Here is a 27,940-nt window from a genome sequence, read left to right on the forward strand (position 1 = left end):
GTTAAACAAACACACTGACTCATAGAAAAACACTATTTATTTCATTACTGTATCTGTAGGTATTATAATGTTAGTTTTTTTCTGATTAAATAAACACTTAGTGCCCAGATACATCTACATTTTTCCAGGTGCTTTAAGCTTTTGGACAGTACTGTATGTGAGGGACAGTTATAGTAGCTGGTGAAAGGGTCATTTTTGACTCTAACGGATCAACAAACACTTTAATTCGGACCAGCTCCTTGGAAAACTGTCCAAAAGATGGTGAATAAATGATTATAATAATTAGGGATGAGATTTTTCTGATCCAAACACGTGATTGGCCAGATTAACATTATCTACCAGATGTTAACATGATTAATGTTGGTATAACAAACTATTACCCATCATGTTTTTGTAGAGCTCTGCATAGTTCAGAGTGTGAGGTAATCAGAGTGATTCAGAGTGGTTTGGTGTGAGATGGTTCAGATGTCTTTACAGTGGTGGTGATAGGAACCAGGGGTCGCCATGACTACAACACAGATATAGACATTTTATTTACTATCCAGAACCACCAGTGAACCTACACGAGTCATCTGAGTTTATATGGAATGTTGATGATGAAAATAGTGGAAAATCTGAAATAATAAGTTTTCTTTGGGGACTATTTTGCCTCACAGCGCCCTGCATGTATCCCTCCACCATGAATGGAGTTTAAGTTCTCTAAACTACCATAAAACAGTGTCTCAGTCATCAGGCAGTGAATTCATAACCATTTACTGTAGGAACTTTCTGTGAGGGAGCTTTTAGAGGTGGACGTCTGGTTCCTATCACCACCACTGTGAACAGTTCTGACTCAGTAAGTTTATCTAGAACAGAGCGTTTCACACCAAACCACTCTGAACCGCTCTGAACCACTGTTTACATCTTAACCATTTAATTACGCAGAGATTTTTGGGAAATTGGTGGAAGTCTGTATTAATGGCTGGAAATTGTAGAAATGAGGGGGTTCTCTGACTTTTGCACTGTAGTGCATTATGGTACAATTTAATACAAGATGTGTTTGTGTTGTTTTTCCAGGATAAAGGAGCTGAAGCAGAGCAAGGAGCTGGAGAGGCGGGGCCTTACCACCTGATCTACATACACACACACAGTTATACTCATGTTTCTCTGTAGAGTCCTATACAGTCATGTTTACAGTAGTTTCTGAACTAAACACTGTCCGGCCTCTCTCCGCGCTCGCCGAGGGACGATTCTCTACGTTTTTCCTGCATGTTGAGGAATGAAGGGAGGAGTTCTCCACTCGTCCATCTGCTGCCCTTTAACTCTCACACTGGGCTTTCTTCCCTCGTTCTCCTCTCGCTCTGTTCGTTTTGTTTTTTTTTTCTTCGCCTTTGTGCCGTAGCCAAGCTTCAGGAGAAGTGTATGATCAGAGGGAGAGGGAGATCGAGCATCACTGTCTCTCTCTCTCTCTCTCTCTGTCTGTCTGACTGAGGTGCTTCCAGCGCATTACACTTTGTTTTTATTTCACTGTTGCAAAACTAAAAGAGAGACAGAGCAGCTTTTACACGTATATAAATATATATATATAACGTACTTCTGAGGTATACAAACTCTCTCTATATAGACATGTACTTCTATATTCTAAAGAAAAGAGATGATTGTCTTGCATATTGAGTTTATTTACTGATCTGAGGTGTTTTAGGCATGTTTTATTACGACTCGATGTTTACCTGCCCAGGGGGAGGGGCTTATGACTTAAGGCTCCACCCACTGATCTTATTTAGTCTTAGACTTCTGAAACGAGGGAAGAGAAACAAAAAGAAAGAGGGAAAGAAAGAAAGGAATGGCACCCCTTCTATAGCACTCCAGCTGGTTTGTGTTGTACAGAGAAATTTACGAAAAAGTCTTAAAGAGTGAACGGCACACCTGGAGTGACGTAGTGCAGTTAGGGCTGCACGGTATAAAGTGTCCTGTTGGTTCTAATATATTGATACGTATGATAATCGACCCTCTTCACACTTTCGTACTCCACTGAAGCAGAAGTCGTCAGGAAAACATTACAGTAGTGGCAGCATTTATGAACGTAGACTTGTTTATTTACATCATTCTTCCACAAAAAGGTTTTCATTTCCAGAAATCAGTGAGTTTAACAAGCTTTTCTTCCAGAATTACCTGCATGACTCTGTTACCCAATGAGCTACAACCCAGCGAGGTCAGCTATCGTTAGCGCTCTGATGTTTACTAGAATACAGTCAGTGTTGTGCAGGTTGGGAGTAAAGTTAGTGGAGTCAGCTGTACCTCAGCTTGTACTGTCTTATGGTCATTTTATGTGATTTAACTTTATATTTTTACATTTTCCTCTTACAGTGTTCCTCGATAAGCTGACCAACATGACGATAACCACGTTTCCACCGACTTTCTGTGCAAATTTTCAAGCGGTAAAATGAAAACACTTTTTGCCGCCCAGCAGCTTGTCAATTTTTTTAATTGTGTGTATGAAATTACAGTAAAGCTCGTCCGTATATAACATAGAGACATACAGTTGTGTGCGAAGGTTTGAACACCCCCATCAAATTCCATGCATTTTTCGATTTTTTCTAAGCGTAAATATTTTAACAGCCTCTACAGAGAACTGAGGTATGACATTTTTCTACAAATTTTACTGCTCAATTTGTATTTATTTGCTTAATTTAACATACAGGAAAAAAACAAAAACATAGCGCCCTCTACATTCTGATTGGTAAAAGCTGCCACTGCTGGAATGACTTTAGTATGATGTCTTCTGATGTTCTGTGGAAATGTAAAAATAGTGTTGGGATATTCTTCTGTAATATATAAACAAATAAACTGGGGAATCAGTAATATGACAGGGTCGAATTGGCCTGCATCACTTTTATTATTACTAATATAAGAAAAGTAATAACTGTAATTATTAGTACTGTTATTATCATTATTAACCAAAATGAATACAGTAGTTTTTCAGAACTCATGGAGCTGTGATTGGTCCAGATGCTCACAGCTCATTTGCATGTTTTTTAATATACATGTGATAACGATTAACAAACGATGTATCGTGCAGCCCTAATGAAGCTGCAGCCTACAGACTCTCACCGTACTGCACTGTTTAAACTGTTCTTAAAACGCGATTTCAGAGCAAATAGGACAAAATTTATTTCATTTAATCTGGATTTGTTACAGTAAGTCATGTTGCCACTCAGTAAATGCATTAAGGAGGTTGTCTAGTATTGCACTGCGTCATGTGCAGGTTAATTAACAGTTAATTGAAAGTTGATTAACAGAATTTGTTACGATTGGAATTGAATTTCCAAGCAGGAGCTCGATGGTCAGCTGTGTTATTCTATTGTTTACCTCTAAATGTTTACCATTAATGTTTGTAAGATCTTACAGCGTCTAGTAAACGGCTGATTTTGAGAAACGTGCAGCAACTTAATTCTGTTAATTAACACTTTAATTAAGTGTTGATTATCTGTTGAGGGCCGTATTAGACAACGTCGTAAACATGTTTACTGTTAGTTCTTTAGTTATTTCACTGTAATAAGTCCTGATTGATTGTTGTCCTTTCATAAGCTGGGCAGTTTGTTGTGATTCAGGTTCAGACTAACGGTGTAGAGTCTGATCAGAAACAGAAACATCTGAGATTTATTACAGAATATTGACAGTATGAACCAAATAATGTCGTCAATAGACAAAAAAGTTCATTTACATCAGTGAAACCGTGAACACGTTTAAAATAGAACAAACCGTTAAAAATACGTCCACTATTATAAAACATGAGGATGTGTCTGTGGCAGCATTTAAAGAAATATCTCTTGAAGGGCAATTCCACCAATCTTTCCAAAATTCCCTGTATAATTAAGTGGTTAAGATGTAAACAGAGTCGTTCAGAGTGGTTTGGTGTGAAACGCTGTTCTAGATAAACTTACCGAGTCAGAACTGTTCACAGTGGTGGTGATAGGAACCAGACGTCCACCTCTAAAAGCTCCCTCACAGAAAGTTCCTACATGAAATGGTTATGAATTCACTGCCTGATGACTGAGTCACTGTTTTATGATAGTTTAGAGAACTTAAACTCCATTCATGGTGGAGGGATACATGCAGGGCGCTGTGAGGCAAAATAGTCCCCAAAGAAAACTTATTATTTCAGATTTTCCACTATTTTCATCATCAACATTCCATATAGACTCAGAAGACTCGTGTAGGTTCACTGGTGGTTCTGGATAGTAAATAAAATGTCTATATCTGTGTTGTAGTCATGGCGACCCCTGGTTCCTATCACCACCACTGTAAAGACATCTGAACCATTTCACACCAAACCACTCTGAATCTCTCTGTTTACACCTCACACACTGAACTATGGGTGAATTTTGGGAAGGCTGGTGGGGTTGCCCTGTTTTAAGGGCGAGGATGTTGTGCAGGCGGGTACGGTGTGAGTGGTGGGCTGTAGCCGAGTGGAGTGACGGTGTACAGAGCGGTGTAGTGTGGGGTGTTTCTGATTGTGCAGTGCCTTGAAGTCTTTTTTACTTTATTTAAAGAGTCCAGCGCAGTCCGGCTCTGGTCTCTCCGTCTCCTCTTCACTGCGGTTCCGATTGCGAGGTTTATGATGGATGAGCGCCGTGGCTCGTTCTGCAGATGAGCTGGCGCCTCTGAACGAGTCCGGTTCTGCGTGTTCTAACGGACGGTTTGTTCTCGGCTGCTTTTATAGACGCCAGAGACGAGCTGTTGTGCATTAATCTGTAAATATGTACAGTATGAAGATCTGTTGAGGATAAATATATATAAACATATATATATATTTAAAATGAACTGCTTGCTTAATAAAATATTATAATTTTTTGTTCCCTGAAAAATGTATACCTCTATACATATGCATGATTATAGTTCTCTTTGGGTTGTTTTTTGTTTTGTTTTTGTTTTTTTGGACTGTTTATTGCTTGGTTGTTTTAAAGCGCTTCGCATGAGTTCCTTTAAATTTGACTCTAAAATATGATAATAATTATAATAATAACGTGTGCAGCTCATACTGCTGGTGTTCAAGTGAGTTTATTTATGACTATCAGAGCTTCTATGTTTGGATTGTTTTTACTGTAAATTCATTTTCTCGACTTTTTGCAGATGTTCAGGCTGTTTTGCTATTTCATAACTTCATTAAATGAGATTTAAGTGTTGAAATATTTGCTCTTGTGTTCTGATTCAGAGAGAAAGTGAAAAAATCAAAATGTGAAATAGATATGAGACTGAACTGGTTCTTTAAGCCCCGCCTATTCAGTCTACAGCAGTTTAGCTCCACCCATTCAGCTACAGCAGTTTAGCTCCACCCATTCAGCTACAGCAGTTTAGCTCAACCCATTCAGTCTACAGCAGTTTAGCTCCACCATTCAGTCTACAGCAGTTTAGCTCCACCATTCAGCTACAGCAGTTTAGCTCCACCATTCAGCTACAGCAGTTTAGCTCCACCATTCAGCTACAGCAGTTTAGCTCCACCCATTCAGTCTACAGCAGTTTAGCTCCACCCATTCAGTCTACAGCAGTTTAGCTCCACCATTCAGCTACAGCAGTTTAGCTCCACCCATTCAGTCTACAGCAGTTTAGCTCCACCATTCAGTCTACAGCAGTTTAGCTCCACCCATTCAGTCTACAGCAGTTTAGCTCCACCATTCAGCTACAGCAGTTTAGCTCCACCATTCAGCTACAGCAGTTTAGCTCCACCATTCAGTCTACAGCAGTTTAGCTCCACCCATTCAGTCTACAGCAGTTTAGCTCCACCATTCAGCTACAGCAGTTTAGCTCCACCCATTCAGTCTACAGCAGTTTAGCTCCACCATTCAGTCTACAGCAGTTTAGCTCCACCCATTCAGTCTACAGCAGTTTAGCTCCACCATTCAGTCTACAGCAGTTTAGCTCCACCCATTCAGCTACAGCAGTTTAGCTCCACCCATTCAGCTACAGCAGTTTAGCTCAACCCATTCAGTCTACAGCAGTTTAGCTCCACCCATTCAGTCTACAGCAGTTTAGCTCCACCATTCAGCTACAGCAGTTTAGCTCCACCATTCAGCTACAGCAGTTTAGCTCCACCATTCAGCTACAGCAGTTTAGCTCCACCCATTCAGTCTACAGCAGTTTAGCTCCACCATTCAGTCTACAGCAGTTTAGCTCCACCATTCAGCTACAGCAGTTTAGCTCCACCCATTCAGTCTACAGCAGTTTAGCTCCACCATTCAGTCTACAGCAGTTTAGCTCCACCCATTCAGTCTACAGCAGTTTAGCTCCACCATTCAGCTACAGCAGTTTAGCTCCACCATTCAGCTACAGCAGTTTAGCTCCACCCATTCAGTCTACAGCAGTTTAGCTCCACCCATTCAGTCTACAGCAGTTTAGCTCCACCATTCAGCTACAGCAGTTTAGCTCCACCCATTCAGTCTACAGCAGTTTAGCTCCACCATTCAGTCTACAGCAGTTTAGCTCCACCATTCAGTCTACAGCAGTTTAGCTCCACCATTCAGTCTACAGCAGTTTAGCTCCACCCATTCAGCTACAGCAGTTTAGCTCCACCATTCAGTCTACAGCAGTTTAGCTCCACCATTCAGCTACAGCAGTTTAGCTCCACCCATTCAGCTACAGCAGTTTAGCCCCACCATTCAGTCTACAGCAGTTTAGCTCCACCATTCAGTCTACAGCAGTTTAGCTCCACCATTCAGCTACAGCAGTTTAGCTCCACCCATTCAGCTACAGCAGTTTAGCTCCACCCATTCAGTCTACAGCAGTTTAGCTCCACCATTCAGTCTACAGCAGTTTAGCCCCACCATTCAGCTACAGCAGTTTAGCTCCACCCATTCAGTCTACAGCAGTTTAGCTCCACCATTCAGTCTACAGCAGTTTAGCTCCACCATTCAGTCTACAGCAGTTTAGCTCCACCATTCAGCTACAGCAGTTTAGCTCCACCATTCAGTCTACAGCAGTTTAGCCCCACCATTCAGCTACAGCAGTTTAGCTCCACCATTCGGTCTACAGCAGTTTAGCTCCACCATTCAGTCTACAGCAGTTTAGCCCCACCATTCAGTCTACAGCAGTTTAGCTCCACCCATTCAGTCTACAGCAGTTTAGCTCCACCATTCAGTCTACAGCAGTTTAGCTCCACCATTCAGCTACAGCAGTTTAGCTCCACCATTCAGTCTACAACCTGACAGAGCTCGAGAGCTGCAGAGAAGATCCCTAAATCCAGCTGTGTCAAACTCAAGAGGACTTAAGTTTGTATTCGCTGCTAAGAGCACTTAAACAAGTGAAAGGTCTGAATACACACAGTGTAAATGTGATTTTTATTTTTAATCAGTTTATCAAACTTCACACTTTTTATTACGATGTTTGTTTTGCGGTATTTAATCCATTTTAGAGTAAAGCTGGAACGTAAATAAGTAAAATGGTAATGAGCCGGAATGCTGTATGGATTCTGTGCATCTTAAATCACTGTTTCTATTTCAATTGTTTTTATTCAGATTTCTGACAGGCCAAGCCCCTCCATGCCCCCCCCCCACCCCCCCCACCCCCCCCACTGACACCTCCAGGCTCTTTTGCTCAGAGACTCAGGTTTATCCTCCAGCTGAAGAGTCTCCACATTCCCCTCTTCAGGAACAGAGAGAGAATGGAGGGATGAGAGAGCGTCTAATGGAAGACAGGCACTTTGCTCGTGTCCCCCCATCCTCCTTTTCACGGTCTTTCTGCATTCATCACTGATCCACTCTCCCTCTCCCTCTCTCTCTCCCCCCCTCTCTCCCCCTCTCTCCCTCTCTCTCTCCCTCTCTCTCCCCCCCCTCTCCCCCTCTCTCTCCCCCCCTCTCTCCCTCTCTCTCCCCCCCTCTCTCCCCCTCTCTCTCCCTCTCTCTCTCTCTAATCTGTACCTTTCACACACTCAAACACACTGTGGGAAACTCAGCAGCTTCTTCAAACACACACACACACTCACACACACACACACACACACACACACTCACACACTCACACACACACACTCACACTTATTTGTTTGCTTGTTTTTAATTGATCATTCATCCATTGATTCATTAATTTATTTAACATAAACAAATTCTCCCACAGTTCTTTTCTGAAACAGTCAGAATGTAACCGCTCTGGTAAACCAAAGTGACGACACCAGAACTCCACCATGACAGTGTAACCTGATGACCTTGCTCACCTGATCACATCTACAGATAAATTGTCTTTGAAAACTTTACACTCAACTGTTGAAGCAATATTATCACTATACAGTTAAATACAACCCTGTCAGGACAAAAACAATGAGAACGCAGCTCAGTTAAACCTCAGCTTTCAGCCACTGCATCAAACTTACCTTTGGGATAACTGCTGAGTCGGGTAAACTACGGACTGTAGGTAAACTACTGACTGTAAGTAAACTACTGACTCTGTCAGTAAACTACTGACTGTAGGTAAACTACTGACTGTAGGTAAACTACTGACTCAGTAAACCACTGACTGTCAGTAAACTACTGACTGTAGGTAAACTACTGACTGTAGGTAAACTACTGACTCTGTCAGTAAACCACTGACTGTAGGTAAACTACTGACTAGGTGAACTACTGACTGTCAGTAAACCACTGACTGTCAGTAAACTACTGACTCTGTCAGTAAACCACTGACTGTAGGTAAACTACTGACTCTGTCAGTAAACCACTGACTGTAGGTAAACTACTGACTGTAGGTAAACTACTGACTCTGTTAGTAAACCACTGACTGTAGATAAACTACTGACTCTGTCAGCAAACTACTGACTGTAGGTAAACTACTGACTCTGTCAGTAAACCACTGACTGTAGGTAAACTATTAACTCTGTCAGTAAACTACTGACTGTAGGTAAACTACTGACTTTGTCAGTAAACTACTGACTGTAGGTAAACTACTGACTGTCAGTAAACCACTGACTGTGGGTAAACTACTAACTGTAGGTAAACTACTGACACTGTCAGTAAACCACTGACTGTAGGTAAACTACTGACTAGGTGAACTACTGACTGTCAGTAAACCACTGACTGTAGGTAAACTACTGACTCTGTCAGTAAACCACTGACTGTAGGTAAACTACTGACTGTAGGTAAACTACTGACTCTGTTAGTAAACCACTGACTGTAGGTAAATTACTGACTCTGTCAGCAAACTACTGACTGTAGGTAAACTACTGACTCTGTCAGTAAACCACTGACTGTAGGTAAACTATTAACTCTGTCAGTAAACTACTGACTGTAGGTAAACTACTGACTTTGTCAGTAAACTACTGACTGTAGGTAAACTACTGACTGTCAGTAAACCACTGACTGTAGGTAAACTACTAACTCTGTCAGTAAACTACTGACTGTAGGTAAACTGCTGACTGTAGGTAAGGTATTGACTTGGGCAAACTACTGATGGTAGGTAAACTAATGACTTATGAGTAAACTACTGACTAAGGGGTAAACTACTGATTGGTAACTGACTTGGTAAACTATTGACTCTGTAGGTAAACTACTGGCTCAGAGGTAAACAACTGACTGTAGGGAAACTCCTGACTCAGGGATAAAGTTTGACTCTGGAGGTAAATAACTGACTAAGGTAAACTACTGACTCGAGTAAATTACTGACTCACGTAAACTGCTGACTCTGGAGTGGAACACTGGGTTAAACTAAAGGTAAAATATGAATTAACTGGATATGTTCTGATATGCACACACTGTTGAACTCTTCAGCAGTTTGTGAATAGCTCAAATATGTGTGTGTGTGTGTGTGTGAGTGTGTGTGTGTGAGTGTGTGTGTGTGTGTGTGAGTGTGTGTGTGTGTGTGAGTGTGTGTGTGTGTGTGTGTGTGAGTGTGTGTGTGTGAGTGTGTGTGTGTGTGTGTGTGAGAGTGTGTGTGTGAGTGTGTGCGTGTGTGTGTGAGTGTGTGTGTGTGTGTGTGTGTGTGAGAGTGTGTGTGTGAGTGTGCGTGTGTGTGTGCGTGTGTGTGTGTGTGAGTGTGTGTGTGAGTGTGTGTGTGTGAGTGTGTGTGTGTGAGTGTGTGTGAGTGTGAGTGTGTGTGTGAGTGTGAGTGTGAGTGTGTGTGAGTGTGTGTGAGTGTGTGAGTGTGTGTGAGTGTGAGTGTGTGTGTGAGAGTGTGTGTGTGAGTGTGTGTGTGTGTGTGTGCATGTGTGTGTGTGTGTGTGTGTGAGTGTGTGTGTGTGTGTGTGTGTGTGAGTGTGAGTGTGTGTGAGTGTGTGTGTGTGTGTGTGTGTGTGTGTGAGTGTGTGTGAGTGTGAGTGTGTGTGTGAGTGTGAGTGTGAGTGTGTGTGAGTGTGTGTGTGTGTGAGTGTGTGTGAGTGTGAGTGTGTGTGTGAGTGTGAGTGTGAGTGTGTGTGAGTGTGTGTGTGTGTGAGTGTGAGTGTGTGTGAGTGTGAGTGTGTGTGTGTGAGTGTGTGTGTGTGTGAGTGTGTGTGAGTGTGTGTGTGAGTGTGTGTGTGTGTGAGTGTGTGTGAGTGTGAGTGTGTGTGTGTGAGTGTGTGTGTGTGTGTGTGTGAGTGTGTGTGAGTGTGTGTGTGAGTGTGAGTGTGTGTGAGTGTGTGTGTGTGTGAGTGTGTGTGAGTGTGAGTGTGTGTGTGTGAGTGTGTGTGTGTGTGAGTGTGTGTGAGTGTGAGTGTGTGTGTGAGTGTGAGTGTGTGTGAGTGTGTGTGTGTGTGTGTGTGTGTGTGTGTGTGTGTGTGTGTGTGTGAACAGAATGCAGTGATTTAGCAGTGCTGTGTCTGACGTTGTGTAGTGTGTGTATTAGCATGTGTTAGTCAGCCTCTGAATGAGTTTCTCATTTCCATATGAAAAAGTAACAATAAGAAACAATCAGTCCAATGCCCACGATCTCTGGACACTAATCCGGGCTCTAATCTGGACACTCCCTCTCTGTCCAGCCCACACACTCTTTGTGTGTGTGTGTGAGTGTGTGTGTGTGTGTGTGTGTGAGTGTGTGTGTGTGTGTGTGTGTGTGTGTGTGAGTGTGTGTGAGTGTGAGTGTGTGTGTGAGTGTGAGTGTGTGTGAGTGTGTGTGTGTGTGAGTGTGTGTGAGTGTGAGTGTGTGTGTGTGAGTGTGTGTGTGTGTGAGTGTGTGTGAGTGTGAGTGTGTGTGTGAGTGTGAGTGTGTGTGAGTGTGTGTGTGTGTGTGTGTGTGTGTGTGTGTGTGTGTGTGTGTGAACAGAATGCAGTGATTTAGCAGTGCTGTGTCTGACGTTGTGTAGTGTGTGTATTAGCATGTGTTAGTCAGCCTCTGAATGAGTTTCTCATTTCCATATGAAAAAGTAACAATAAGAAACAATCAGTCCAATGCCCACGATCTCTGGACACTAATCCGGGCTCTAATCTGGACACTCCCTCTCTGTCCAGCCCACACACTCTTCCACACCACACACTAGATAAGACACACCTCCCCTGTTCCTGCAGTGACCAAACTCTGGTTGAGGAGTCTGAATCCTGCTGGTCTTCTACTCCCATGTTTCTCAGATCTCTGCTCTGATTCTCTTCCCTGCCTCAGCACACCTGACCCAGTTAATCAGCTGATTATTATGTTTATAGCAGTATAATTATAGCAGGGGAGCATGAGGTACATTGAGCAGGGAAGACAGTTTGTTGGGCTGGAAACAGTGAGTGTGTTGGAGCAGGGAATAGCTGGTGTGCTGAGAATGTTGGAAATGTTGGTTTGTGGACAAGGAATAAGTGGTATGTTGGGCAAGGAATGGTTGGTATGAAGGGCAGGGAATACCTTTTATGTTAGGCAAGGAATACTTGGTGTTTTGGGCAGGGAATAGTTGGCATGTTGGGAGAGTAAATATTTAGTATTTTTGGTAGGAAATAGTTGGTGTGTTGAACAAGCAATAGTCACTATGATGAGGCAGGGAATAGTTGATATGTTAAAGGGAAAGTCTGTGTCTTGGGCAGGGAATACTTGTGTTGAGTGCGGTATACATGGTGCGTTGAGCTGAGATTAGGTGGTGCTTTGAACTGGGAATACTTGGTGCATTAGGCAGGGAAAGGTTGGTGTGTTCAGTAGGGTATAGTTAGGCAGGGAATACCTAGTGTGCTGAGACAGGGAATAGTGGGTGTTTTTGGAGGGAATACTGGGTTTGATCGTGCAGTGAATGTGTGTTGAGTAGGGAATACATTGTCCCAAAGTGATGATACTGGAGAAGCAGCTTCTCCATAGAAGTGCTCAGATCTTGATGAGCCCACTGGTGAAGATCACATTATGAATGGCTTAAATGGACACTAGGTGGCAATTATTATTATTATTATTATTATTATTATTATTGTTATTGTTATTATTATTATTGATCACCCCGAAGGCCTTGATTAGTTGCATCATTTGTGTGATATTTACTTTAGAACTAAACTGACAGATGTCCAGCAGGACGTTTGGTGCCCCCTGGGCTAAAGCTTCAGGCCGAACTGTAGTACAGTGCACTGATTGGCTGTTGTGTTGTGGTGCTTTGGCACTTGTTTGGTTAGTTAAGCGTGGGAAATGCAGGTCCTGTGTGAATCGGACGTTTACGCATGCTAATCATGATTGTGTGTGTGTATGTTCGGAGTTGGGGGGGCTAACTAATTCCATGTTGGACAGAAAGAACAAGTCCGACCTTTTTTTCCTGCAGGGAGGGCGAGGATGGAGGGGAGTCAGAGGGGCGTGGAGCGAGGGATGAGTGAATAAACGAGTAAAACAGTGCAGACGTAAAAGACATGTTCTCTTTCTGTAACACACACTCTTACCCTGCCCCCCCACATTGTGTGTGTCTGAGGAAACACGGTGTGTGTGTTCCATTAGTGAACCCCACACGGTTTAGGGTGAGGGGTAAAGTCATGGTGGTCCCATAGACAACTACACTGGAGGAGGAGACGCGTTTAGAGGATTTATTTATTTTTAACAGCCTAAATCTGCATCAAATCATCAGATTTCAAAGTAAAGGTCCTGACTGACCATCTCAGATTTGCTTACCGTTTTCAGGAAATATCATTAATGTGTCCAGTAATGTGAGCAAAACTGAACGTTTTTATCTTCATTAGTTTCTGAGATACAGAGGCTTGAGACCTAAACTTACGGTTGGAACGAATCAGAATTGAGTTGAAATGAATACAGCTGTTCAGTAGTGTATATATCAGGAATTCCAGATAAACTCTCTCTGTCCTATTCCTGTTTTTGCATTCTCTCCATTTCTTTTCTAATTTCATAATTCTATTTGGTTTACTTTCATAAAATGCTCTTTTTATATCTTTTTGTTTTAGTTTGAACCTTTTGTCTAGTTTTGCACCCATTTTATTCCTCCTACTTCAGTAATTGGATTTTGATGAATGAGTTTAATTAGTTTTATAAATATATATGTTTTATAAAGTGGCTTTCTATAGTTCTGCTTGAGTTTAAAGCTATACTTGAGTTCATAAAGTTATAGTTGAGATTTATAAGGTTTCACTTGAGTTTTAGTAAGTTGTAATTGAGCTTCATAAAGTTGTAATTAAGTTTTATAAAGTTATAGTAGAGATTTATAAAGTTCCACTTGAGTTTATAAAGCTGTTCTCCAGATTTGTTAAAGTTCCACTTGAGTTTATAAAGCTGTTCTCCAGATTTGTTAAAGTTCCACTTGAGGTTATAAAGCTGTTCTCCAGATTTGTTAAAGTTCCACTTGAGGTTATAAAGCTGTTCTCCAGATTTGTTAAAGTTCCACTTGAGGTTATAAAGCTGTTCTCCAGATTTGTTAAAGTTCCACTTGAGGTTATAAAGCTGTTCTCCAGATTTGTTAAAGTTCCACTTGAGTTTATAAAGCTGTTCTCCAGATTTGTTAAAGTTCCACTTGAGGTTATAAAGCTGTACTCCAGATTTGTTAAAGTTCCACTTGAGGTTATAAAGCTGTTCTCCAGATTTGTTAAAGTTCCACTTGAGGTTATAAAGCTGTACTCCAGATTTGTTAAAGTTGTCCTTGAGATGATTCAGCTCCTCACACACTTCAGCTGTCAGTCACAGATGATTGACAGGTGGAGCTTTGGGGGCTCTAATCCCTGAATGGAGTGGGTTCCTCGGTTGCTCCGACTCTGGTCTTATGAATAATGCACACACTCTTAGTGCTGACCCCACACACTGAGTGTTTTGTGTGGTATCATCACCGTGTCTCCTCTGAGAGCGTTAACCTCTGAGTGACACCATTGTTTGGTGATTAACGCCACTCAGCCTCGTCTTTAAAACGTGTTCAGATGGGCTGGAGAGACGCAGAGGAGCAGAACTCAGTCCACGGACCTCTAAACGACATGAACGTCAACTCAGAGAAGAAATCCCAGCGCAAGGTGAGTCTCAGCTCAGCGTCACTCTAATCAGCTCCATACAGCACCAGAACACTCCAGCTGGACTTTACACTGGTGTGAACGTTTCCTGATCAGTGGACAAACAGAAATGGTTCAAAATTAATTGGAAAAAAATCTCGTTGGATTCATGTTTTAACGCTTTTTTCCATCTGCTGTAAAGTTACCATGCTGGAGATACGATGTTGTTATGTAATGTAGCCAAGCAATAAAGATTATACTATAATATATAATAATAATAATATAACTAATAATAATACAGATATATAGAATGACAGTAATTTAATACACATCTCTGGTCATATTACGTGCTGCTGTTGATTTTCTAAATGTAAATAACGTTTATTAATGTTACAGTGTTAAACATTGATTATTAACAATAATCCTCTAAGACATTTTATTATTTTTTTATTATAAATTTTACTGCTCAATTTCTATTTATTTGAGTTTAACATATTGGTGAAAAAAAAACCATAAAATATAAAATGTACTTTTGCACAGGCCTCATTTTATTAATTTTTTTATTCAGTAAAAAAACAATAATTGTGTATTAAAATGTGCAGAAGTGTGCTGTGATTAGGGAATGTGTTAACTTATTTACACTTAGAAAAACAACAACAACATGGAATTGGACCAGGGGTGCACAAACTTTTGCACGACTGTATGTAAGCATCATTTTTATGATGATGTCAGAATATATATAATATAGATCCACTGTAGATGGCATTAGTGTAGTTTGTTCATCACCTCCTCTTCTCTTTGTTGTTGTTGTTAGCTCTCTAAGCCGTTGCTGGAGCGACGGAGGCGAGCCCGGATCAACGCCTGCCTCGGGGAGCTCCGTACACTCCTGCTTCAGTCACACGTCACACAGGTGAGAGCCAATCACAAAGCAGCGTTTCCTTCAGCAGGTACTTTATCAGCACTGCAGTGAAGTGATGAAGAAACCGGTTTAATGACTAAAACAGAAAGTCGTCTGTAAACCTCTACTGTCCTCTACTGACCGCTGTGACTCTGCTGTGTCCAGGGCTGCCGTCCCTCTAAACTGGAGAAGGCTGATATCCTGGAGCTGACCGTCCGGCACCTACGCTCTCTACAACACACGCACTCAGGTCAGGAAAAATCCTGGAACACCGATGAGAAACGATTTACTGTGATTTAAACTCATTTAGAGTAATTTAAACTGATTTAAACTGATTTAAATTCTGTTGAACAGAGTTAGAGCAGCTTTGGCTGGCTTACTTTAGTGGCCTTAACTGTTTAGACAGGTTTTACTCATTGAAACTCTTTTAATCTGGTTTACTTAATTAGACTGTTTAGACTGGTTTAAACTTATTTAGACTTATTTCACTGTTTAGACTGGTTTACTTTAGTTTAGACTAGTTTAAACAGATTTGGATCAGGTTACACTTGTTTAGCTAGGGTTAGATGTATTTGAACTGATTTAAATGTATTTAGACTGGTTGAAACTCTTCAACTAATTTAGACTGGTTTACACTCATTTAGATTTACATAAACTGATTTGCTTTAGTTTACACTGGTTTAAACTTATTTCAACTGATTTAGACTGGTTTACAGTTATTTCGACGTATTTAGACTGGGTTTAAACTAATTTAGACGAGTTTACACTTGTTTAAATAGGTTTAGATGTATTTGAACTGATTTAGATCAGTTTAAACCACTTTAAACCACTGATTTAGTCTTCAACTGATTTAGACTTTAGACTTGATTTAGACTGGTCTACATTAATTTAGACTTATTTAAACTGATTTGCTTTAGTTTGGACTGGTTTTAACTGATATAGACCAGTTCACACTTGTTTAGATAGGTTTAGATGTATTTGATTGTATTTTCAAGCCTCTTTAGATCTGCACATTAAAACTGACCTGTTTCTGACTCGTTTGTGTGTCCAGGTGAAGGTGGTGTTTCAGTGTGGGGTACAGAGTGTGTGTGTGTGAGGTGAGGTGTTTCCTCAGTGCTGACCTGCAGACCCCCCACAGGCCGGACACAGGGGGGAGGCTGCTGCGGGATGGCAGAGTGAAAGCCACCGTACTGACCACTGACGCAACTGGAACTCGGGGACACATGCCGAGCCTGCGGGACCCTGCACTGTTACCATCACAACACCAGCACCTCTCCGCACTTGACAAACCACTTACTGAGGGTAAAACGTCCAGCAGCTCCAGCTTACTGACCACTGTGTGGAGGCCGTGGTGACGACCCGTCCAGACACACTGTGTTTAGTGATCTTTCTGCATTATGTAGCTCTTGTGATGCACTTAAAACAATGTAAATACAAATGAGAAACGTAATAAACAATAAATAATACGTTCTCACTTTTTCAACATCCAGTACATTTGCCTGGTCTTCAGACACCTCTGCTGGAGACCCCTGGTCATCAGGGTTCCCCCGTCTTTAAATCTACACACAACTAGTTGCAGCAGCATGAACCCTAATTTCTATGAAAATCAGAAAATTCCAAAAAACTTCACAGTTTCAGAAAAGTTAAGTGGTTTAGATGTAAACAGAGTGGTTCAGAGTGGTTTGGTGTGAAACGCTCTGTTCTAGATAAACTTACCGAGTCAGAACTGTTCACAGTGGTGGTGATAGGAACCAGACGTCCACCTCTAAAAGCTCCCTCACAGAAAGTTCCTACAGTAAATGGTTATGAATTCACTGCCTGATGACTGAGACACTGTTTTATGATAGTTTAGAGAACTTAAACTCCATTCATGGTGGAGGGATACATGCAGGGCGCTGTGAGGCAAAATAGTCCCCAAAGAAAACTTCTCGTACAAAAAAAGTGTACTTGAAGTTCATTTTATTAAGTAAACTTAGGTAAAGTTCAAGTATATTTCCCAAGTATACTTTATGTAGTAAGTACACTAATATCAGTGTACTAGTAGTTTACTTGTGAGTGTACTACTTTAGTACTTCTTTTTTTTATATTTTTTTAGATATAAGTTTACCACAAGTAAACCTATATGTAAAACAACTGGCCTGACCGTTTGTCTTTGGACTGTGGGAGGAAACCCACACAGACACAGGGAGAACTCCACACCCTGGTCACCTGGCCGGGGAATCGAACCAAGACAGCCTTCTCGCTGTGAGGTGACAGTGCTACCCACTGTGCCACCCTGTTACTTCACACAGTGTTACTTTATACTTACTTATACTTTTCTCAAGTACGTCTCAATCAAAAGATTAAGTATGGACTGAATATACTTTACCTTTTCTGTATATTTGTAAGTGTAAGCCAAGTATACTTATGTATAGTTGTGTTTAGTGTATTTCTGATACACATAAATGTAAAGCTCACTCACTTCCTTTAGTTTAGAAGACGTTTACTAATAGCACATGAATAAACTTCTTTTTGTAAGGGTTATTATTCAGGTTTTTTCCACTGGTTTCTCAGAAGACTCATGTCAGAGGAGAGTCAATAAAATAAAATGAAAGTAAAACTGTCGACTGATTCAGTTACACAGTTTTCAACACATATTCAGCCGAAAATGTGATGTAGGTCTCTTTTCTCCCAAAAGGACTTCACTAAGGTTCTGCTGCTGGTGAGAGCTGCAGTGTGAGGAATCAAGAGAGTGTAAAATCTAACAGCAGAGGGCGCCGTGGAGTGTCCACTCCCAAATTCATTAGTTTACTCAAATTACATTTGCAGATTTGCTTCACCATATTTTATTGTTTCACTCTCATAAAGGTTCCTAAATGGGTCTCAGTTTGGACACACAGTTCTAGGAAAAACCTTTCAGTGGTGGAGAGTCTTTAGGTTTTGTGGAGGTTCTTTAAACCCTTTTAAACCCAGGGTTATTATCCAGCATCTCCACAGACTACAATCCAATCTGACTGAGTTATTCTTAGATCATATAAGTGGGTAATAAAGGGACTATTTAGGGGTTAAAAAGTTTTTTTTTTCTGCACAAATCTCATTTACACAAATGGTTCTACGGGGCCTAAATCTCGCTCCAAAGAACCTCCAACCTCTTTTTATCCACTACAATTAAACAGGCCGTGTCTGTTACCGCGCCTTTAACTCAGATATATGCAAATGAGCTCTGTTCTGACTGGCTGCGCTGGATTGCGCCTCATTCGAAGAACAGTCCTGGCTGAAACACTCTTTATGACCTCAGTGTTAGTGGGCGTGGCTAAACTGCTGAAGGCTGAATAGGTGGATAAATACATTTACACTGTGTTTCTATGCTACAGTAAAATTTTATTTCAAATAATTCAATTTTGGGCCCTTCAGTAACAGCAGTATGAGGAACGGGAGGGAAGCTGTGGAGCTGCCGTACTTTCCTTCACCTGTAGGGGGCGGCTTCATACACAAAAACAGCATGGCAACAAAGGGAAATCTCTTCATCCACAAACAAACAAATAAAACAAACAGAACAACCTTCTGCACATTTTGAAAAGTGTGAAACATCTACCAGATGCTCAGCACTCTGTGGGCAGCTAGCATTAGTTTACTAACTACCTAAGAACCATTCTAGAAAAACCAGCATAGACCAGCATGGCTGGTCACCAGCAAAACCAGCACATGTTGTGTTTTGGAGGCTGATATGCTGGTCAACCAGTATGACGATAGAGAGTGACCAGTTAACCAGCTTAGACCAGTTCATACCTTTGTTTCCAGCTCTCCTCATCCTGGATCCATCCAGTAAACACAGAACTTCCTTTCTAAAGGATGATTTACCTCAGTGGTCCTGGAGATCTTCCTCCCTGAGCAGTGTACTTCGAACCATGATCTGCCACACCTGTTCCAGATAACTCACTTCTTCAGAAGTTCCTGACTGGCTGGATCAGAATCATTGGTGTTAGGTAAGGGGAGGCAGCTTTAAACCAAACTCTGCAGGAAAGTAGATCTCCAGGAGGAGGGCTGGTGACCACTGACTTACAGGAACAAAATTACCTGCTCAAATAACTACTCAAGTGCTGAGTAGCTCATAGAACCGCAGTTGAACTTCTTAGAACATCTGCCCTCTTGGAACATAAAGGCACAGATTTGAATTTTCCGTTCCACCTTAAATGGTGCAGTTGTTTCGTTCCATTGTGCCTGACAATAAAATGTACTGAGCCTAAATGGGAATTACACCACTTTTTCCAAACCTCTCCCACAATTCAGTGTGTGAGATGTAATCAGAGTGACTCAGAGTGGTTTGGTGTGAAATGGTTCAGATGTCTTTACAGTGGTGGTGATAGGAACCAGGGGTCGCCATGACTACAACACAAATATAGACATTTTATTTACTATCCAGAACCACCAGTGAACCTACACGAGTCTTCTGAGTTTATATGGAATGTTGATGATGGAAAATAGTGGAAAATCTGAAATAATAAGTTTTCTTTGGGGACTATTTTGCCTCACAGCGCCCTGCATGTATCCCTCCACCATGAATGGAGTTTAAGTTCTCTAAACTATCATAAAACAGTGTCTCAGTCATCAGGCAGTGAATTCATAACCATTTCATGTAGTAACTTTCTGTGAGGGAGCTTTTAGAGGTGGACGTCTGGTTCCTATCAGCACCACTGTGAGCAGTTCTCACTCGGTAAGTCTCTCTGAATGACTTTGTTTACATCTTACCCATTACCTATGCAGGAATTCTGAAAATCAGTGACGTTTTGGGGTTGTCAGTGGAATTTTTGGGGATGCAAGTACAGAAAAGATTTGGGTGACTACTGACTTCCAGTGTTAGCAAGGTTAGCCTCATAGCTCCAGCGCTAAACTAATAAAGCACAATTTGGAGAGCAGACATGTCTCGGCTGATCGACTACATCTGGGGAAAATGGAACATTGTGTACATTAGATTGTTCGCCAAACCGTTCCTTTAAATCTGATTAGGGTCAGTTACATCCAGCTGTTCCAGCTGTGCACCAGTAAAACCAAAGACAGCTTTTTCTAAAACAAGCACTCAGGTTAGAACAAGATCCTTTCAGATGCGGTTCTCAGTCTGAAGTATCTAGAACACTGAATAAACTCCCCAGGTTCGTCGGTTCTGCTGTGAAGAAAGATTCAGATCTCTGAACGTATCTGGAGTGATACAGTAATAACAGTCAGCAGCGCTCGGCCCAATATCCCAAACCCGCAGTGATAGCCTTTATTCAATTAACCCTACAGACCTCAATAACCGTAACCACGGCAACCAAACGACACTCAGCAGCTCACACCAGCACTCCTGAAGAAACCACATGGCAAAAACAGACAAACACGTGTTTACAAATACAGTAAATACACTTTTACAAAAACAATAAATACACAGTTATAAAAGAACAAAGAAAAACTCATTCAGCAAAGTCAACACACACACACACACACACACACACACACACACACACACACAGTCTCAGCGGGCAGTCACTGTGTGACTGACTCTCTCTGTCTCACACATACACACTAATGGGCGTCCTGGGGACTCAGTTCCTGGAGCGATTCTCGCAGAAGCCAAATTTTTCCCAGAATCCACTCAGACTGCGACACACACACACACAGACTGGTCAGAAGTGCGTGCTGGAGTCAATGGGGTGGGCTCTGTGACGCAGCTCTGCAGTGGGCCCAGGCTAAACAGGGAACCGTCCCAGGCCAGAAGTGTTTGCTGGGCTGGTGTAGAAGCTGTGGGCCCTGTGGTGCAGCTCTGCCTTTCTGCCCAGGTTAGAAGAGTTTGCAGGGCTGGATGGGAAGCTGTGAACCTTGTGATGCAGCTCCACAGTGGGGCCCATGTTATTAGTGCGCTAGGCAGAGAGAGGTGTGTCCTGTGTCTCAGCTCCATGATGAAACATAGGTCAAACGTGTAAGTTGGACAGGGAAGAATGAGCCCTGCGGTGCAGCTCCACTGTGGGGCCCATGTAAGAAGTATCTGCTGAGCTGGAGAGGGAGTTGTGGGCCCTTTAGTGCAGATTTTTAATGGGGACCCAGGCCCTGTAACACAGCTCTGCAATGGGGCCCACGTCAGAAGTGTCTGCTGAGTGTCTGCTGGAGAAGGTGCTGTGGTGCAGCCTCGCAATGGGGCCCAGAGCAGAAGTATATTCCAAAGAGGGAGCTGTGAGCTCTGTGATGCAGCTCCGCAATAGGACCCATGTCAGAATTAGTAATAGACAGGGAGGTGTGATCCCTGCGGTGCAGCACCTCAGTGGGGCCCATGTAAGAAGTATTTGCTGAGCTGGAAAGGGAAATAAAGGTCTCGTGATGCAGCTCTGCAATGGGGCCCAAGTTGGAAGAGTATGCTAGAGTAGTAAGTGTGAGCCCTGCAGTTTAACTCCACAGTGAGGTCCAGGTTAGAAATGTTTGCTGGGCTGGAAATTGAAGCTATAGGTCCTGTGGTGCAGCTCCATGGTGAGGCCCAGGTTAGAAGTCTGTGCTGAACTGGAGAGGTAGCTGTGGTACCTGTGGTGCAGCTCTGCACAATGGCTCAGGTCAGAAGTGTTTGTTGAGCTGGAGAAGGACCTGCGAGCCATGTGAGCCCTGTGATGCATCTCCACGATCAGGCCCAGGTTAAAAATGTGTGCTGGAAAGGGAAGGGTGAGACCTGTGGCGCAGCTCCGCAGCGGGGCCTGGTGGGAGATGTAGCATGCTGCGGACGTTGGCACGGTAGCGCGCAGACAGGACATTGTAGAGCAGCGGATTGATAGCAGCGCTCAGGTAGAAGAGGACGAAGGAGACGAGGTTGAAGTACTGACTGATATAATACAGAGCAGCGCTGGGGTCAGGGGTCAGCGAGAACAGCGTCCGGCCCACATGGAACGGCAACCAGCATAGAACAAACACCAACACTATCACCACTACAGAGAGAGAGAGAAAGAGAGGTAGAGTCAGTTAACTCGTGAGTCAGTTAAGCTCAAGTCTGACTTGAACTGCGAGTCAATTAAGATTAAGTGCTAAGTTAAGAGACAGTTAAGTACAAGTCCAAGCTGAGTCAGGAGTCAGTTAGACACAAGTATGATTCAGTTAAGCATGAGTTCAAGTCGATTACTAGTCAGTGAAGTCTGAGTCGAGGCGTGAGTTAGCCAAGTGTGAATCCGAGTTAAGCCATGAGTCAGTTAAGCACTAGTCGAGTCGGTAGTAAGTTAAGCGTGAGTCTGCGTCAAGTTGCAAGTCAGTTAAGCACAAGTCTGAGTTGAGTTAGTCAGAAAAGTGCGAGCCCAAATTGAGTCGCAAGCCAGTCAAGTGTGAGTTCGACTTGAGTCACAAGTCACTAAAATGCTAGTCCGAGCTGTCAAGAATAAGTTAAGTAAGAGGACGACTCCAGTCAGAGTTTAAGTGTTAAGTCAGTTAAGTGCGAGTTCGAGTTGAAGTCAAGTCAGGAGTCAGTTAAATCTAAGCCAGAGTTGAGTCACAAGTCAGTAAAGTGCAAGTCTGAGTCAAGAGTCAGTTAAGTGTGAGTTCGAGTGAAGTTGTTAGCCAGTTCAGTGCGAGTCTGAGTCAAGTCACGAGTCAGTTAAGTTTGAGTCTGAGTTAAGAGTCAGTTAAGTACGAGCGTGATTTAGAGTCGAGTCGCAAATTGGGTGCGAGTCTGAGTCAAAAGACAGCTAAGTGTGAGTCCGAGTCGAGTCACAAATCAGTTAATTGCGAGTCCGAGTCGAGTCACTGAACAGTTAAATGCAAGTCTGAGTCGAGGCTCCAGTCAGGTCAGTATGCTGAGTCTTATCGCTGGTATCCTTTCATTGCTTTGGCAACAGCTGGTAATTGTAATTAACTCTTAAAAAGAGAGAGCGAGGGTCCTAAAAGTGACCCCCTGTGCTCACCCATCATCCTGAGGGTCTGTCGGTGGGTGTGGTCTCGGTGTGCGTGTGCGCGCTGGCGCAGTGTGCGGGCGATCAGGCCGTACAGCAGTGAGAGGAGGGTGAGGGGGATGATGAAGTACAGGTTACACAGCCACAGCATGGCGGTCATCAGGCCCGAGTCCTGGGCGAACTGGGTAATGCGGCACTCGGGTTCTCCGCCCTCAACACTCTCCACCCCCACCAGCACCAGCACGGGGGCGGAGCTTAGCAGGGCCACGACCCACAACGCGGCAATGAGCGCTCGTACGCGCCCCCGCGTCACCAGGAGGCGGGCCCTGAGAGGAAAGCAGACGGCCAGGTAACGCTCTGCCCCCAACGCCGTCATATGGAGGATGGACGAAAACGTGCAGCATTCGCTCACAAACTGGGAGAGTTTGCAGACCGCATCGCCTAGCAACCACGGCCGGAACCACCACAACTACAGAACGAGGAGAAACACCGTTAAAAAGGCATGTCAACATACACAGACCGGCCACTTCATTAAAACCACCTCCTTATTTCTCCACTCACTGTCCACTGTATCAGCTCCACTGACCACTGCATACTTTGTTAGCCCCCTTTTACCCTGTTCGTCAGTGGTCAGGACCCCCATAGACCCTTACAGAGCAGGCACTATTTGGGTGGTGGATCATTCTCAGCACTGCAGTAACACTGAAGTGGTGGTGGTGTGTTAGTGTGTGTTGCGCTGGTACGAGTGGATCAGACACAGCAGTGCTGCTGGAGTTTTTAAACACTGTGTCCACTCACTGTCCACTCTATTAGAGACTCCTACCTTGTCAGTCCACCTTGTAGATGTAAAGTCAGAGACGATAGCTCATCTGCTGCTGCACAGTTTGTGTTGGTCATCCTCTAATCCTTCATCAGTGGTCACAGGACGCTGCCCACAGGACGCTGCCCACAGGACGCTGTTGGCTGGATATTTTTGGCTCTCAATCCTGAACTACAAAGTGCTCCTATACGGGTCAGTGGAGCTGATCAAATGGACTGTGAGTGTAGATACAAGGAGGTGGACTTAATGAAGTGGCTGGTCAGTATACATACAGGTGAGCTGTTCACATAATAACAAACAGGTGAGGTGTTAGTGTAATAAACAGGTAAACAAGTGAGGTGTTAGTGTAGAGTCAGAGTAATAAACAGGTAAACAGGTGAGGTGTTAGTGTAATAAACAGGTAAACAGGTGAGGTGTTAGTGTAGAGTCAGAGTAATAAACAGGTAAACAGGTGAGGTGTTAGTGTAGAGTCAGAGTAATAAACAGGTAAACAGGTGAGGTGTTAGTGTAGAGTTTCAGTAATAAACAGGTAAACAGGTGAGGTGTTAGAGTAGAGTCAGAGTAATAAACAGGTAAACAGGTGAGGTGTTAGTGTAGAGTTTCAGTAATAAACAGGTAAACAGGTGAGGAGTTAGTGTAGAGTTTCAGTAATAAACAGGTAAACAGGTGAGGTGTTAGTGTAATAAACAGGTAAACAGGTGAGGTGTTAGAGTACAGACAGAGTAATAAACAGGTAAACAGGTGAGGTGTTAGTGTAGAGTTTCAGTAATAAACAGGTAAACAGGTGAGGTGTTAGTGTAATAAACAGGTAAACAAATGAGGTGTTAGTGTAGAGTCAGAGTAATAAACAGGTAAACAGGTGAGGTGTTAGAGTAGAGACAGAGTAATAAACAGGTAAACAGGTGAGAGTCAGAGTAATAAACAGGTAAACAGGTGAGGTGTTAGTGTAGAGTCAGAGTAATAAACAGGTAAACAGGTGAGGTGTTAGTGTAGAGTCAGAGTAATAAACAGGTAAACAGGTGAGGTGTTAGTGTAGAGTTTCAGTAATAAACAGGTAAACAGGTGAGGTGTTAGTGTAGAGTCAGAGTAATAAACAGGTAAACAGGTGAGGTGTTAGTGTAGAGTCAGAGTAATAAACAGGTAAACAGGTGAGGTGTTAGTGTAATAAACAGGTAAACAGGTGAGGTGTTAGTGTAGAGTTAGTGTAATAAACAGGTAAACAGGTGAGGTGTTAGTGTAGAGTTAGAGTAATAAACAGGTAAACAGGTGAGGTGTTAGTGTAATAAACAGGTAAACAGGTGAGGTGTTAGTGTAGAGTCAGAGTAATAGACAGGTAAACAGGTGAGGTGTTAGTGTAGAGTCAGAGTAATAAACAGGTAAACAGGTGAGGTGTTAGTGTAGAGTCAGAGTAATAAACAGGTAAACAGGTGAGGTGTTAGTGTAGAGTCAGAGTAATAAACAGGTAAACAGGTGGGGTGTTAGTGTAGAGTTAGAGTAATAAACAGGTAAACAGGTGAGGTGTTAGTGTAATAAACAGGTAAACAGGTGAGGTGTTAGTGTAGAGTCAGAGTAATAAACAGGTAAACAGGTGAGGTGATAATGTAGAGTCAGAGTAATAAACAGGTAAACAGGTGAGGTGATAATGTAGAGTCAGAGTAATAAACAGGTAAACAGGTGAGGTGTTAGTGTAGAGTTAGAGTAATAAACAGGTAAACAGGTGAGGTGTTAGTGTAGGGTTAGAGTAATAAACAGGTAAACAGGTGAGGTGTTAGTGTAATAAACAGGTAAACAGGTGAGGTGTTAGAGTAGAGACAGAGTAATAAACAGATAAACAGGTGAGGTGTTAGTGTAGGGTTAGAGTAATAAACAGGTAAACAGGTGAGGTGTTAGTGTAGAGTCAGAGTAATAAACAGGTGAGGTGTTAGTGTAGAGTTAGTGTAATAAACAGGTAAACAGGTGAGGTGTTAGTGTAGAGTTAGTGTAATAAACAGGTAAACAGGTGAGGTGTTAGTGTAGAGTCAGAGTAATAAACAGGTAAACAGGTGAGGTGTTAGTGTAGAGTCAGAGTAATAAACAGGTAAACAGGTGAGGTGTTAGTGTAGGGTTAGAGTAATAAACAGGTAAACAGGTGAGGTGATAATGTAGAGTCAGAGTAATAAACAGGTAAACAGGTGAGGTGTTAGAGTACAGACAGAGTAATAAACAGGTAAACAGGTGAGGTGTTAGTGTAGAGTTTCAGTAATAAACAGGTAAACAGGTGAGGTGTTAGTGTAGGGTTAGAGTAATAAACAGGTAAACAGGTGAGGTGTTAGTGTAGAGTCAGAGTAATAAACAGGTAAACAGGTGAGGTGTTAGTGTAGGGTTAGAGTAATAAACAGGTAAACAGGTGAGGTGTTAGTGTAGAGTCAGAGTAATAAACAGGTAAACAGGTGAGGTGTTAGTGTAGGGTTAGAGTAATAAACAGGTAAACAGGTGAGGTGTTAGTGTAGAGTCAGAGTAATAAACAGGTAAACAGGTGAGGTGTTAGTGTAATAAACAGGTAAACAGGTGAGGTGTTAGTGTAGAGTCAGAGTAATAAACAGGTAAACAAGTGAGGTGTTAGTGTAGAGTCAGAGTAATAAACAGGTAAACAGGTGAGGTGTTAGTGTAGAGTCAGAGTAATAAACAGGTAAACAGGTGAGGTGTTAGTGTAGGGTTAGAGTAATAAACAGGTAAACAGGTGAGGTGTTAGTGTAGAGTCAGAGTAATAAACAGGTAAACAGGTGAGGTGTTAGTGTAGGGTTAGAGTAATAAACAGGTAAACAGGTGAGGTGTTAGTGTAGAGTCAGAGTAATAAACAGGTAAACAGGTGAGGTGTTAGTGTAATAAACAGGTAAACAGGTGAGGTGTTAGTGTAGAGTCAGAGTAATAAACAGGTAAACAGGTGAGGTGTTAGTGTAATAAACAGGTAAACAGGTGAGGTGTTAGTGTAGAGTCAGAGTAATAAACAGGTAAACGGGTGAGGTGTTAGTGTAGAGACAGAGTAATAAACAGGTAAACAGGTGAGGTGTTAGTGTAGAGTCAGAGTAATAAACAGGTAAACAGGTGAGGTGTTAGTGTAATAAACAGGTAAACAGGTGAGGTGTTAGTGTAGAGTCAGAGTAATAAACAGGTAAACAGGTGAGGTGTTAGTGTAGAGTCAGAGTAATAAACAGGTAAACAGGTGAGGTGTTAGTGTAGAGTTTCAGTAATAAACAGGTAAACAGGTGAGGTGTTAGAGTAGAGTCAGAGTAATAAACAGGTAAACAGGTGAGGTGTTAGTGTAGAGTTTCAGTAATAAACAGGTAAACAGGTGAGGAGTTAGTGTAGAGTTTCAGTAATAAACAGGTAAACAGGTGAGGTGTTAGTGTAATAAACAGGTAAACAGGTGAGGTGTTAGTGTAGAGTCAGAGTAATAAACAGGTAAACAGGTGAGAGAGTAATAAATAAACAGCTACACAGGTGAGCCGTAAGTACCTTGTAGAGGTCGAGGGGCATCAGTACCAGCATTAGAATATCGGACACGGCCATGCTGCTCAGGTACAGGTAGGTGGTGCTTCTCATCTGGGGGCGGAGCCACACCACCAGGATGGTGAGAATATTACCCAGCAGCCCCAGCAGTAGCAGCGGCGCACACAGTGTCGTGACGACGATCAGTTCAGAGCGGCTGAAGAGATAATGATCCACAGCAGACGCGTTGTCATAGTCCTCACACCAACCAGAACCGAAACCGTTACCGGAACCTTCCATCACACACTCATTCACACTCATTCACACTCATTTCACTCTCATTTACTCTCATACACACTCATACACACTTATACACACTCATACACACTCATACACACTTATACACACTTATACACACTCATTCACACTTATACACACTCATTCACACTCTCAGCTGATTGCAAAGAGAGAAGAGAGAGAGATCTGAACTGAGAAAAAGAGAAAGATAGAAAACAAGAGAAGAAAGAAAGGAAAGGAATGTGAGGGGAAAAAAGAAAAGAAAAGAAGGAAAAGAAGAAAAAGACGA

The 27,940-nt window shown here is 42.5% G+C and overlaps 3 protein-coding genes across 3 annotated transcripts in view; 2 read left to right on the forward strand and 1 right to left on the reverse strand.

Moving 5' to 3' along the window:
• The window catches only part of camta2 (calmodulin binding transcription activator 2), a 55,195-nt gene extending 52,259 nt beyond the window's left edge, over nucleotides 1-2,936 (forward strand). The window contains 1 exon segment of the mRNA XM_036591081.1: nucleotides 1,057-2,936. Coding sequence (XP_036446974.1) covers nucleotides 1,057-1,111 — 55 coding nt within the window. The 3' untranslated portion in view covers nucleotides 1,112-2,936.
• Nucleotides 2,937-8,039: 5,103 nt separating this feature from the next.
• Nucleotides 8,040-16,550, forward strand: LOC118822929 (enhancer of split m7 protein-like). The gene is made up of 5 exons (XM_036592259.1): nucleotides 8,040-8,396; nucleotides 14,232-14,321; nucleotides 15,112-15,207; nucleotides 15,361-15,486; nucleotides 16,323-16,550. The coding sequence occupies exons 2-5, from the start codon at nucleotides 14,232-14,234 to the stop codon at nucleotides 16,548-16,550; spliced, it is 540 nt and encodes a 179-aa protein (XP_036448152.1). The 5' UTR covers nucleotides 8,040-8,396.
• A 5,221-nt stretch (nucleotides 16,551-21,771) lies between these two features.
• On the reverse strand, nucleotides 21,772-27,654 carry LOC118822239 (growth hormone secretagogue receptor type 1-like). Its single transcript, XM_036591182.1, has 3 exons — nucleotides 27,382-27,654; nucleotides 23,079-23,535; nucleotides 21,772-22,115 (listed from the first exon to the last, which is right to left on the reverse strand). The coding sequence occupies exons 1-3, from the start codon at nucleotides 27,652-27,654 to the stop codon at nucleotides 21,829-21,831; spliced, it is 1,017 nt and encodes a 338-aa protein (XP_036447075.1). The 3' UTR covers nucleotides 21,772-21,828.
• Nucleotides 27,655-27,940: the final 286 nt, after the last annotated feature.

Source organism: Colossoma macropomum, unplaced genomic scaffold (assembly GCF_904425465.1).
Source record: "Colossoma macropomum unplaced genomic scaffold, Colossoma_macropomum, whole genome shotgun sequence".
NCBI classification, from domain to species: Eukaryota; Metazoa; Chordata; class Actinopteri; order Characiformes; family Serrasalmidae; genus Colossoma; species Colossoma macropomum.

Bases quoted from the DNA above. Each gene is read 5' to 3' on its own strand.
- LOC118822929 (XM_036592259.1), top strand. From the start codon at position 14,232: ATGGGCTGGAGAGACGCAGAGGAGCAGAACTCAGTCCACGGACCTCTA. The intron at 15,208-15,360 runs GTGAGAGCCAAT...TGCTGTGTCCAG, and splicing joins TTCAGTCACACGTCACACAG to GGCTGCCGTCCCTCTAAACT. The intron at 15,487-16,322 runs GTGATTTAAACT...GCTGACCTGCAG, and splicing joins CCGATGAGAAACGATTTACT to ACCCCCCACAGGCCGGACAC.
- LOC118822239 (XM_036591182.1), bottom strand. From the start codon at position 27,654: ATGGAAGGTTCCGGTAACGGTTTCGGTTCTGGTTGGTGTGAGGACTAT. The intron at 23,536-27,381 runs GTACTTACGGCT...CTCGTTCTGTAG, and splicing joins TGCCCCTCGACCTCTACAAG to TTGTGGTGGTTCCGGCCGTG. The intron at 22,116-23,078 runs GTGAGCACAGGG...CTCTCTCTGTAG, and splicing joins ACAGACCCTCAGGATGATGG to TGGTGATAGTGTTGGTGTTT.